Source organism: Rhinoraja longicauda, chromosome 12 (genome assembly GCF_053455715.1).
Source record: "Rhinoraja longicauda isolate Sanriku21f chromosome 12, sRhiLon1.1, whole genome shotgun sequence".
NCBI lineage: Eukaryota > Metazoa > Chordata > Chondrichthyes > Rajiformes > Arhynchobatidae > Rhinoraja > Rhinoraja longicauda.
This window is the reverse complement of record NC_135964.1, coordinates 16234361-16248185: the sequence shown is the minus strand read 5'-3', so window position 1 is coordinate 16248185 and position 13825 is coordinate 16234361. Positions and strand designations below refer to the sequence as shown.

The following is a 13825-nucleotide window of genomic DNA, read 5'->3' as shown; positions in this document are numbered from 1 at the left end:
GTCTCCAACTAATGTGTAATTTCAACCAGCCACTGGCTAAAATCCCAGAGACTTAGAATTATGCTTGTTGAATATCAAACCAAAAGGCATTCTCGAATGGAAGCACTGGCAGAATTCAAATGCTGTGCTGAACCTGATGCATTTCAGGTATTTTAACTCCTTTAGCTGTAGGAAAGGAAATCCTTAAAATTTTACATCCAGAATTTCAAAACCATACATGGATAGTAACAATCTCTCAATTCCGAACTCACTTGCAATTAGTAAAAGGTGCAATTATTCACTGGGCTAGAATTTATTATCAGATCTCAGTAAAATGAAACAAAGCACTATCACATACAAAGCATCATGTATAAATTTTTCTTTTTATCCATTTCATAATTTAATCTTCAATCAAGAAATAGTCATGCAAACATATCATGTATTGAAGTAACAAAATTTTAAGTCAAGCAGTTTTTTTTTCAGATATAAATTTCACACATTTATTTTGCTAAAAGTACTTCAATTTCTATTCCTAATAAGATAGCTAGATCACCGCAGAAATGTTGCTCCAAGAACCGAAAAAAAAGACAATTTTTTTGTACCTGTTTAGTTCTTCTAATGCAGCACAACATGATGCCTGTATCCCTTTCTTTTCCTCTCCCTTGCTATTCTCTTTCTTGCTGCTCTCTCACTCCCTCTCTTCCTGTCTCTCACACCCTTTCTCTGCCTCTCTTGCACACACAGGCACTCCCGTCAGCTGCACAGTCAAATGCTGCTGATACCACTTCTGCTAGCAGTTCACCCCCCCCTCCTCATCCTCACCCCCACCCCCACCACCAAAACCACCACCTCCCACCCATCCGTGCCACCACTCTCAGACAGCTCATTAAATATTAAACATCTCTTCTGCACCCTCAGTGGCCACTGTCTAAGTGTTCACGTTTCTGGAGTATTAACAATTTAAGTGCCGAATGCCTTTCAGCATGCTGTCGCACACATACACGGATATCTTACCACAATTTATAACGAGAATACTTTGTACTTTCGGGATAATATATAATTTTTTCAATTGGCAATACCTTCCTTATTTTTATTATTTGGCTTCTCGCAACAATAGGCAAACATTTGATCTGTGTTACATATTTTTTTGAAATGTTGCCAAAACGTTACAAGAGTATCACACAATTATTGAAGTGAATTGCCACACCCAAGCTGTGTTGCCAGTCTGACAAATTGATTTTAACCCTCTCAGGAATAATGAAAATGGCAGAATTTTGGGACATCTTTGAACACTTCTTTATGAATGCTTTTTTTTTTAACCCAGCTGCTGAACAATACCGTCAGCATGCTTTAACCCTTTGAAAACTGCATGTTTTTTTTGGTCCCAACAAAGCAATTAATGTCTGCGAATTGCAACAAAGAGTAAAAAGAAATGGTCACTAATTTCATTTTAAATTTATCAACCCTGTGCTGGATTTTTGCTTTCCAGAGTAACTACAAACCAAAGCGAGGTTGCAGATATATTTTATATAAGATTTTTTTTTAAAATACCATTCACAAAATGGAATCTCCTGCAGCACTCACCCATTCTTACTCCTTATCACAGCTGGAACATAAAAATTAAACTGCAATCTTAAACCTACAGCTCAGGTTAGAGTGTTTTCATATAAACAGTATTCTATTAGCCACAAATAATTTTAAAGTCAGTCTTACAGCAGCTTATTAATTATTTGATGATGTGAAATAATGTGAATAAATCCGTGAAAATAGAAGATTTAAAGAAAGAGAAACCAATGTGTTCCTCGAGGTTCAATAATAAAATACAGAGAACATTATCGTATCTCAGATATTAATAGATGAACCAGAGAAACACCTACAATTTTAGATTATTAGAATATTTTTGGCATGAATGCGGACCCATTTCATTTCAATTAGCTTGGCATGTAAGATGGAGATTCTGGGTGATAGTGAGAGACGGGTACGATGAACTACTGTAATGGAAGTGGGAGATACTGGGTGAGGTATGGAGGGTCAGTGATATTTGGGTTGTTGACACTGCGTGAAATGATCAGACTACATACTCAACCAGGGATAATATAAAAGGTTTGAAGTCCTATTTTGCAGTATTAAAATTTCTTTTGATGCTTGTGGAAGAATGTTATCCAAAATCTAATGACATTTGTAATGTTTTCTGGGCTCTAAATCTGGGTCTTCTGCTCTCCTGAAGAGCAAATGTATGGAGACACAGTAATGTCAAATGGCACAGAATGCTGGATTGTTAACACTTGGGCAATATTCTAACACGAACATGAAGCTCACTGAGAACAAAGACCTCAAGCAAGGTCTTAATGGCCTGAGGCCTGCCTTAGTATCATGCTTCTTTGGCTACATCAAAGTGACTGCTTACCCCATCCTCCAGCACCACCTCCAGCACCACATCCCGCCCTCTCTCCCACTCCCTCACCCCCACCCCCTCCACGTCACCTTCTCTTCACATGCTTTTCTAGTGGCTGACACCTGTTACACTTTGGAGACGCCGTCTTGTGCTAGAACTTTAGACTATAGAGATAACAGCGTGCAAAAAAGATATTTGGCCCACCGAGTCCGCGCTGACTGCCAATCACCCCGTACACTAGCACTATCCTATTTACTAGGGACAATTTACAATTTTTACTGAAGCCATTAACCTATGGACCTGTATGTCTTGTGTGGGAGGAAACCGGAGCTCCTGGAGAAAACCCACGCCGTCACGGGGAGAACTGTACTTCTGCGCTACTCTGCTGTCCGACTGCCCTAGTTATTTTTGCCTGTTGTATTGCCTATGTTCTGTAGTGCTCATTCTTTGCCAGTGCCTGGGCAACGTGGAATTTATACGCTTCATGACATCTAAATTGGTGGCCTTATTCCGCCAGGAGTTGCCTGAGATGCATTAGAGGTAATGAAGGTGGAAACTGCTAAGCCTTTTCAGAAAACTAACATATGTTGTCCATGTTGTCATGACTACAGAAGATTCCAATGAACATCTACGCTCAGTCTGCCTTGGCCTACGTGATCTCCCTGTTGCAAAACATTTTAACTCCCCTTCCCATTCCCATGTTGACCATTCTGTCCTGGGCCTCCTCCATTGTCAGCGTGAGACCACATGCAAACTAGAGGAACACCACCTCATATTTTGCTTGTGCAGCTTATGACACAACAGTATGCACATTGGTTTCTCTGTTGAAGTAACCTCTGCATTCCCTCTCCCCCCCCCCCCCTCCCCCTCCCCCATCCTAGTCATCCTCCTGTCCACAGTTCGCATTCTAATATCCACAAGTTCACAAGTTCACAAGTTATAGGAGTAGAATTAGGCCATTTCGGCCCATCGAGTCTACTCTGCCATTCAACCATGGCTGATCTCTGCCTCCTAATCCCATTTTCCTGCCTTCTCCGCATAACCTGTGTAACCCATCCAAAACAAGAATTTGTCTATCTCTGCAATAAAAATATCCACTGACTTGGCCTCCACAGCCCTCTGTGGCAATGAGTTCTACAGATTAACTACCCTCTGACGAAAGAAGTTCCTCCCTACCTCCTTTCTAAAAGAGGGCCCTTAAATTCTGCAGCTATGAGCTCTGGTCCTAGACTCTCCCACCAGTGGAAACATCCTTTCCACATCCTCTATCTACGCCTTTCATTATTCTGTACGTTTCAATAAGGTCCTCCCTCAACCTTAAAAAATCCAGCTGGTAGAGGCGCAGTGCTGTCAAATCCCTTCATTACCACCACTTCCCCAGCCAACAGATGCAGTCCTCAGCGACACTGGAAGTCTCTCTGTCTTCCCACATCCCACGGGAGTAGCATAACAACTGTAATTTGCACTATACCACCACAGGAATATTTTGTCTGTCGTACACACTACAGCCACCCTCTCTGATGGTTGAGGAATTCAACTTTAGGGCGGTTGGACGGGGTGCCAACCAGGTTGGCAGCTTTGTCCTGGATGGTGTTGAATTTATTGTGCATTGTTGCACTTATGCAGGCAAATGAAAAGTATTCCTGACTTGTTTAGTTTAGTTTAGTTAACTTAGTTTAATGTCACATGCACCGAGGTACAGTGAAAAGCTTTTTATTGTTGCGTACTATTCAAACAGCGGAAAAACTACAGATGGTTACCATGAAGCCATTCACAGTGCACAGGTACAGGATAAAGGGAGTAAAGTTTAGTGCAAGATGGAGTCCAGTAAAGTCAGATTAAAGGTAGTCCGAGGGTTTACAATGAGGTAGATGGTAGCTCAGGACCGCTCTCTAGTTGAAGATAAGATAGTTCAGTTGCCTGATAACAGCTGGGAAGGAACTTGTCCCTGAATCTACAGGTGTGCGTTTTCATACTTTTGAACCTCTTGATGGTGGGGGAAATGCTGGAGAGGCCCTGAAGTGAGTCACTCACCATAATTCACCTCACGTCAAACCCGTTTCTGCAGCCACTGTATTAATGTGACTGGTCCACTTGAATTTCTGGTCAATGTTAAGAGACCAGGCAGCCGGCATGGAGCCTTGCATTCCCCTACATTCCCTCTCTCCTCCCCCCCCCCCCCCCCTTAATAGTCACCGTCTTGAAGTCATTGCCTACAACCGGGGAGAGGTGTTGGACCATATGGGTGAATAGGACAAGCTAAATTTAAGATGCAGCAGGTACCTGAGTTGTTGATGAGCACATTTATTGCAATCACATAATTTCTCACTCAAACGTAGGCACAAATTTGGTTCTACTGCGATCCTCCACTTCTGCTTGCTTGAATGTATTAAGTCATCTAAACAGTGGAGACTTTTCCATACAAGAGTTACGAGACAGATTCTTTTCATATGAGATTTAGTTTAGTTTAGAAATGCAGTGTGGAAACAGGCCCTTCGGCCCATCGAGTCCACGCCGACCATCTATCACCTGTACACCAGTTCCATCCTTCACAACAGGGGCAATTTACAGAATTAACCTACAAACCTGTGGGGGGGAAACCGAGCACGCGGAGGAAACACATATTTGAAACGTGAGGAAAGAATGGAGAAACCAATCTAATTGGGCGGCACGGTGGCGCAGCGGTGGAATTGTTGCCCTACAACTCTTGCAGCGCCAGAGACCCGGGTTCGATCCCGACTACGGGTGCTGTCTGTAAGGAGTTTGTATGTTCTCCCCATCCCCATGGGTTCGCCAAAATCTTCGGTTTCCTCCCATACTCCAAAGTTGTAGAGGTTTGTAGGTTAATTGGCTTGGGTTTGTGTACCTGGTACAAGTGTAAATTGCCCCTAGTGTGTGTAGGGTAGTGTTAATGTGTGGGGATCGCTGGTCGGTGCGGACTCGGTGGGCCAAAGGGCGTGTTTCAGTGCTGTATCTCTAAACTAAACTAAACTAAACTGAAAACGTTTGATGGAAAGATGATCTTTTAGAGGAATAAGACAAAGATCTATCAAAATAAGAAACAGTGGCTATAAGCGGTATAGGATCAAATTGCAGTTCCAATCGATATAAATTAATTGTGTAAACTTCCCATTATTAAACATAAGAATCCACAAAATATTGAACTGTGTTGTAATAAATCATGAGTGTACTGCAGGTTACTCAATAAACCTTAAAATGTCACAACATTCTAATCCATTCACTATATTAATCTTCAGCAATGATATCTATTGCAGGCAGTCTTGAAGCCAAAGTGTGAAATGTCAGTGGTGGAAGGAGAATATACAAATGATTTTGAACTTAAGTTAATATCTAAAGTGGAGCAAGTCTGCATCCTAATTGCAGAAAATGTTTGCCTTTTGAGCATAGGATAATGTTTAAAATTTAAACAAGACACAGATATCAATTCATTAATATTTAAAATGGCAGCAATTCATTCTTCCCAAAAGGTAACCTTAAGCCCTGATTTAAATGGTCATTGAATTCAAACAGCGACAATTTAATTTTTTCGGAGAGTGCTGATTATCGTACAATTTTCTTTTAAGCTTGCTTTTTGAGCCACCTCTCAATGTCTTGGATTTACACTGCCTATTGGATTCAGGTGAGTCAATTTGTGGACTCATAAGGTCATAAGGAATACGACTAGAATTAGGCCATTTGGCCCATCAAGTCTACTCCGCCAATCAATCATGGCTGATCTATCTCTCCCTCCTACGGTAGCGCAGCGGTAGAGTTGCTGCTTTACAGCGAATGCAGCGCCGGAGACTCAGGTTCGATCCTGACTACGGGTGCTGCACTGTAAGGAGTTTGTACGTTCTCCCCGTGACCTGCGTGGGTTTTCTCCGAGATCTTCGGTTTCCTCCCACACTCCAAAGACGTACAGGTATGTAGGTTAATTGGCTGGGTAAATGTAAAAATTGTCCCTAGTGGGTGTAGGATAGTGTTAATGTGCGGGGATCGCTGGGCGGCACGGACTTGGAGGGCCGAAAAGGCCTGTTTCCGGCTGTATATATATGATATGATATGATAACCCCATGCTCCTGCCTTCTCCCCATAACCTCTCGTTTGACACCGTGATGTTGTTGTTAGGAATTTGTACATAAGTTCAGGATATCCAGGTAAAATTGAGTGTCAGCCAAACAGTCTAGAGTTGTCTTTTTTTCAATTGAAAAAAATAACAAAGGCCAGTTGAAAAAGAAGAAACATGCTGCAGTACGCATTGCATGCATCACAGCCTGGTTTGGGAACAGCTCCATCCAGGACCGCAAGAAATTGCAGAGAGATGTGGATGTCGATCAGACCTTTGCAAAACCTAACCTCCTTTCCAATGACTCCAACTGCACTCCATCTTCCATTGACTCCAACTACACTCCTCGGCAAGGCCACCAGCATAATCGAGAACCAGTCTCACCCCGGTCACTCCCTCTTCTCCGCTCTCTCATCAGGCAAGAAGTACAGGAGCGTGAAAAAGCATACCTCCCGATTCAGGAACAATTTTTTCCCATCTGTCATCAGGCAACTGAAAAGTCCTCTCATCAGCTAGAGTGCAGTCCTGACTTCCCATCTACCTCATTGGAGACCTTTGAACTATCTTTAATCTGACTTTATTGGACTCCAATGTCATATCCTGCATTAAATTATTGTATCCTTTATCCTTTATCTGTGCACGGTGGACAGCTTGAGTGTTTTCATGCTTAGTGTTTTCTTTGACTGGATAGCATGCAAACAAAAGCTTTTCACTGTACTTCAGTACATGTGACAAGAATAAACTAAACTAAAAGGGCCTGTCCCACTTAGGCGATTTTTTAGGCGACTGCCGGCGACTGTCGCCAAAATTTTCTTTTACCCTACGACAATGACCTCGACAATGGTTGATACAAGTTACTTTTTTTGTGAAACTAGCACCTGGCTAAGAGATTACACCGTCTTCGGAAACATAGCGAAATTCCCACGCTTATCAATGCTTCTTCGGCATCCTAATTTTCGCTGAAATCACTGACAAGTCTGTAATTACTTGAGAGTTTTGAAATATAACATCTTGCCCGGGTTACTTGAAAACCAAGCTTCACGGTAACAAGGCATAAACTGGATTGACTTCCAGTTTACTGATAGCAGTATTAAGAAAGTTAATTTTAAACGTGGTTAAATGGATTTTTGTGCGAGAGCGGGCATTCTATGAAAATGTACGGGAGATACATATTTGGTTTCTGGGTTGCATATCTGGGTTGGGAGCCTACTTTAAAAGTAATCGCTGATGGCCATAAACATCGCGAAATTCCCACGCTTCCTGACCGTCAAACTGTCGCCTCCAATCCACCTGTCAAATGTCCTGACGGTAAATAAATTGGTTAAACACAAGTATTTTATGGTATCTTCAAATGACTTTACTTAATTTGATATTTCGTGCTTCTAAAAGCATCTGCGACAACATAGCAAACCTGGGGACAGCATGCGACAGCGCCCGCAATAAGCAACAATACCTGGCGACAAGCCAGCTGTTGCCGAGAAATTTTAATCCAGTTAATTTCTCAGCGACGCGTCGAGATCCACAACGATAAATCAACATCAGAAAGTCCAAATTTCCTGCTCCATTTATATATCAATTTTACTCTCTATGTATATTGATATATTGTTATTGATATAGTCTAAACAATTATTGGCTACTTAATGCATATACCAACTTTTTACTTATACTTTTACTAAAATATTTAATGTTTTCCAATGGTGAATGTATATTCATCATGCCCGCGACATCCCGGCGAACTGTCGGCGACAGCCTAGTCACCGGCAGTCGCATTAAAATCGCCTAAGTGGGACAGGCCCTTAAGGTAGCAAGTAGTGTCCCAGGCTTGTATCTATTTGGAACAATAATTATCTGGGTAGATATTGCTTTGCTGCTTCACCATAAAGTTGCTAACAGGGGATACTGGTTTTGACATCATCTAACATGTTACAAAGAACATTAGTCTTTACTTTACATTAGACTTTAGAGATACAGCGCAGAAACAGGCCTTTTGGCCTACCGAGTACACACCGACAATCGATCACCCGATACACTAGTACTATCCTACACGCACCAAGGATAATTTAGAATTTCTTTTTATCAAAGCCAATTAGCTTACAAACCCGTATGTCTGGAGTGTGGAGGAAACTGGAGCACCTGGAGAAAACCCATGCGGTTACAGGTAGAACAAACTCTGTACAGACAGCACCTGTAGTCAGGATCAAACCAGGGCTTCTGAAGCTGAAAGGCAGCAATTCTACCGCTGCGCCACTGTGCCGCAATTAGTACTGAACACAAAGCTATGGATCAAATCCAAGCAGCTAGATAAAGATCTCATCTGCCTTGGTTGATGGCCCTCATGAAGTTGGTTTGGGTTGGTATTAAATTACTTCTAGATTTAAACAGCGCAGACAAATTTTAATCCATCTTACCCTTTGTCTGGCCCAACGAACCAGCACCATCCCACCTCTCTCCAAAGGCATATGTGGGTCCACCTCCAAAGAATTCACCCAATATCCTTCATACAATAATGATTGAATCAACTTCCAACACTATTTCAGCCAGTGGATTTCAGGTGAGACAAACGAATTACAAACAAATTCAAGACTATTCAAAACGGCCTCGTTTGACCCCAACTGGGCAAATTGTAAACATTGTAAACATACGTAAATAAGGAAAATGGGCATATGCTGCTATTATGGAAGATGGTTATTGTTTTTATGGATGAGGTAAGATACATTGTTGGGTATAAAGCTTCATGCATCAGAAGAGGGTGAGGCTGAGAGAAGGTCTCGTTCAAGTTGACTGGAGCAGGTTATTTGAGAGGAAAGGAACATCAGGCAAGTGGGATGTTTTTAAAAGTCTGCTGACAAAAGCTCAGGATATGTATGTCCCTGTTGGAGTGAAGGGCAAATATTGGCTGTATTGAGTGAAGGGCAAAGCACGCAAACAGAAGGAAGCTTGGCTGATGAGGGAAGTTGAGGCATTGGTCAAAAACAAGAAGGATGCATGGGACAGGTATAGGCAGCTGGGATCAAGTGCATCCCTACAGGTGTGTCAGGAACTAAGGTGTAAACTGAAAAAGGAAATCAGAAGGTCAAAAAGGGGCAGGAGATTTTATAAATACATAAAGGGGGAAAGGGTAACTAGAGAGAGAGTGGGGCCTCTCAGGAATCAAAGTGGTCACCTCTGTGAGTAGCCACAGGAGATGGGCAAGGTCCTCAATTAGTATTTCTCCTCTGCCTTTACCGAGGAGAAAGACAATAGGACGGACGAACTTGGGGCAGTCAATGGAAGTGTCTTGAGAGCAGTCAGTGTTAACGCCCTAGAAGAACTGAAGGTATGAAGTGTATGAAGATAAATCTCTGGGGCCTGATCAGATATATCCAAGGACATTGTGGGAAAATTGAGAGAAATTTGCGGGAGCCCTGGTTGAAATTTATGAGTCGTCCTTAAATACAGGAGAAGTGCCGGAAGACTGGAGGGTGGCAAATGTTGTGCCTCTATTCAAAAAGGGCTGCAGGGAAAATGTTGGGAACTATAGGCCGGTGAGCTTAACATCTGTTGTTGGAAAGTTACTAAAGAGTATTCTGAGGGATAGGTTATACAGGCATTTGGATGGGCAAAGGCTGATTAGGGATAGTCAGCATGGTTTTGTACGTGGGAGGTCGTGTCTCACATCTGATTGAGTTTTTGAAGACATGACCAAAAAGGTCAATGAGGGCAGAGCTATAGATGTATACATAGGTTTCAATAAGGCATTCGACAAGGTTCCGCATGGTAGGCTGCTCTGGAAGGTTAGATTGCACGGGATCCAAGGAGAGATAGCTGAATAGATAGCAAATTGCCTTCACGGAAGGAAGCAGAGGGTGATGGTGGCAGGTTGCTTCTCAGACTGGAGGCCTGTGACTAGTGGTGTGCCTCAGGGTTCGGTGCTGGGCCCATTACTGTTTGCCATCTCCATCAATGATTTGGATGAGAACATGCAGGGCAAGATTAGCAAGTTTGCTCATGATACAAAAGTGGGTGGTTTTGCAGATAGTGAAGATGGGTGCGAAAGATTGCAGCAGAACCTTGATCGTTTGGCCAGGTGGGCTGAGGAATGGTTGATAGAATTTAATACAGAGAAGTGTGAGGTGTTGCATTTTTGGACATCTAACAAGGGCAGGACCTACACAGTGAATGGTAGGCCTCTACAGAGTGTTGTGGAGCAGAGGGATCTAAGAGTGTAGATGCATGGTTCCTTAAAGGTTGAGTCGCAGGTAGATAACGTGGTCAAAAAGGCTTTTGGCACATTGGCCTTCATCAGTCAGAGTATAGGAGTTGGGAGGTTATGTTGCAGTTATATAAGACATTGGTGAGACCGCATTTAGGGTATTGTGTTGAGTTCTGGGCACCATGTTATACGAAATATATTGTCAAGCTGGAAATGGTTCAGAGAAGATTTACGAGGATGTTGCCAGGAGGTTGTGAGGCAGAGGTTGAGTGGGCTGGCTCTCTATTCCTTGGAGCGCAGGAGGATGAGGGGTGATCTTTGTAGAGGTGTATAAAATCATGAGAGGAATAAATTGGGCAGATTCACAGAATCTCTTGCCCAGAGTAGGGGAACCAATGACCAGAGGACATAGGTTGAAGGTGAAGGAGAAAAGATTTAATAGAAATCTGAGGGGTAACTTTTTCACACAAAGGATGGTGAATGTATGGAACAAGCTGCCAGAGGAGGTAGTTGAGGCTGGGACTATCCCAACGTTTAAGAACCAGTTAGACAGGTACATGGATAGGACAAGTTTGGAGGGATATGGACCAAACGCAGGCAGGTGGGACTAGTGTAGCTGGGACATGTTGGCCGGTGTGGGCAAGTTGAGCCAAAGGGCCTGTTTCCACACTGTATCACTCTATGACACTATTGCTAAATTTTGAGAAAAATGCTCCTCACTAAATATACATTCACCATTGGAAAACATTAAATATTTTAGTAAAAGTATAAAGTAAAAAGTTGGTATATGCATTAAGTAGCCAATAATTGTTTAGAACTATATCAATAACAATATATCAATGTACATAGAGTAAAATTGATATATAAATGGAGCAGGAAATTTGGACTTTCTGATGTTGATTTATTATTGAAACATGTATTGAGATATAGTGAAAACTTTGCTATCCGGGTAAATCATCCATACATGAATATAATCAAACCATACAGAATATGTTGCTACTGCTACACAGAAAGTGCAGATAACAGAAAGAGTGCAAGAGTCGGAATGAGGTAGATTGGGGGATCGGGGATCGGATAGTATGTTCAGATTAAGATAAAGGGGGTCAGAGATCCGCTGAATAATATCAGAGCAGAATATCAGGGCTTTTTTTAATTGAATATCTGCTTTTTATTGAAACTATTTTTAGTTGTTATTATATTATCTAATGATGCATATACAAACCTGGTGTGCGGCTATAAGCAAGAATATAATTGTTCTGTTTTGATACATACGACTATAAAACACACTTGACTCTCTCTTGATACTCCCCCGACTTTAGACTTTAGACTCTAGAGATACAACGTGGAAACAAGCCCTTTGGTGCACCGAGTCCGCGCCGACCAGCGATCACCCTGTACACTAACACTATCCTACATACTAGGGACAATTTACAATTTTACCGCAGCCAATTAACCTACAAACCTGCATGTCTTTGGAGTGTGGGAGGAAATCAGAGCACCCGGAGAAAACCCACGCAGTCACAGGGAGAATGTACAAACTCCATACTGCAGCAGCTGTAGTCAGGATCGAACCCGGGTCTCCAGCACCATGAGGCAGCAACTCAACCGCTGCGCCACCGTGCCGACTTTTGACACTCCATGCTGCCTATGTGTTGTCTCACATCCATGTTTCTGTCAGACGATTGGAATACAGTGGAGTCTGTGCCTACTATTGAGATAAAATGTTTGGAAGAGGGTGGATGGAAGCTTGCCATCTCATTTTACTGTACACATGGCCTTGGGGTACCCGAGTTCTGGGCTGTAATAATGAATCTGCCACCGGAGACTTATGGTGGGGCAATCAACAGCTTGGGGCATTAAATGGACCTGGCATCCAACGGAAAGTAATCTGAATGTTAGCGGGCTTTTGTGTTTTAAATCAGCAGCCAGGAATGTTACAAGCAGCACAGCGGGGCAACAACAATAGAGCTGCTGCCTTACAGCGCCAGAGACCCGGGTTCAATCCTGACGAGGGATGCTGTCTGTACAGAGTTTGTACGTTCTCCCTGTGACTGCGTGGGTTTTCTCCAGATGCTCCGGCTTCCTACCATATTCCAATGACATGCAGGTCTGTAGGTTAATTGGCTTTGGGAAATTGTAAATTGTCCCTGGTGTGTAGGATAGTGTTAGGATAGTGTTAGTGTACAGGGTAATCGCTGGTCAGCTAGAACTCAGGCCTGTTTCCGCGCTGTATCTCTAAAGTCTAAAGTCTGTAAGTCTAAAGCCTAAAGATCCAAAAGCCAGGAACACAAGAGCTAGCCTCCTATTTCTTTCCCATTATACCAACTCACGACCCTGCCAGGCTGGTAACTCTACACTAGTAGTTCTGGGCTATGTTCATAACCCTAGGTACAAGAATCAGCCAAAGCTGTGCTATTATTGATGAGATATGTCCAAATACTATGGACATTATTTAGTTTAGAGATACAGCGCGGAAACAGGCCCTTCAGCGCACCGGGTCCACACCGACCACCGATCCCCGCATATTAACACTATCCTACACCCACTATGGACAATCTTTACATTTTACAAAGCCAATTAACCTACAAATCTGTACGTCTTTGGAGTGTGAGAGGAAACCGAAGATCTCGGAGAAAACCCACGCAGGTCACGGGGAGAACATACAAACTCCGTACAGACAGCACCCGTAGTCGGGATCGAACCCGGGTCTCCGGCATTGCATTCGTTGTAAGGCAGCAACTCTACCGCTGCGCCACCATGCCACCCTTTCAATAGCAGGAGTGAGCTTGAATCACACAGAATTTCATTATGCTTACTCATATTTGCACTAAAAAAAATTTAAATGTGATATTAATAAAATAAGGCTTTCCCATACGATCATCATAATAATGATAGGTTTTGAACTGAGACCTCAGTGGCAACGTTTTCGTGGCTGGATTTTAATTCCTTGCAAGTGAGAGACACAATGGTGTTGGGCTGGCGAACCAAAGGTTTCTGCAGGCGATTTGTCAGACCCGCTTGAACACCTTAATTACATTAACATGGTATTAGCATGTTATCCCCAGGTTTCCCAAGCAATTAGACTGAGTAAGCATAATGAAATTCTGTGTGATTCAAGCTCACTCCTGCTATTGAAAGGTTCATTGCAAGCGTGACACGTCATGGAATCTGGAGTTGGCAGCATAATGAATTG

The 13825-nt window shown here is 42.7% G+C and overlaps 1 protein-coding gene across 2 annotated transcripts in view; it reads right to left on the bottom strand.

Moving 5' to 3' along the window:
• The window catches only part of gap43 (growth associated protein 43), a 199226-nt gene that overhangs the window by 117290 nt on the left and 68111 nt on the right, over positions 1-13825 (bottom strand). The window contains exon 1 of one of the 2 annotated variants that reach the window (XM_078409124.1): positions 582-781. The exons of the other annotated variant lie outside the window; for it this stretch is intronic. Coding sequence (XP_078265250.1) covers positions 582-611 — 30 coding nt within the window. The 5' untranslated portion in view covers positions 612-781. Of the gene's footprint in view, positions 1-581; positions 782-13825 lie in introns of those variants that run through there. 2 annotated transcript variants of the gene reach the window in all.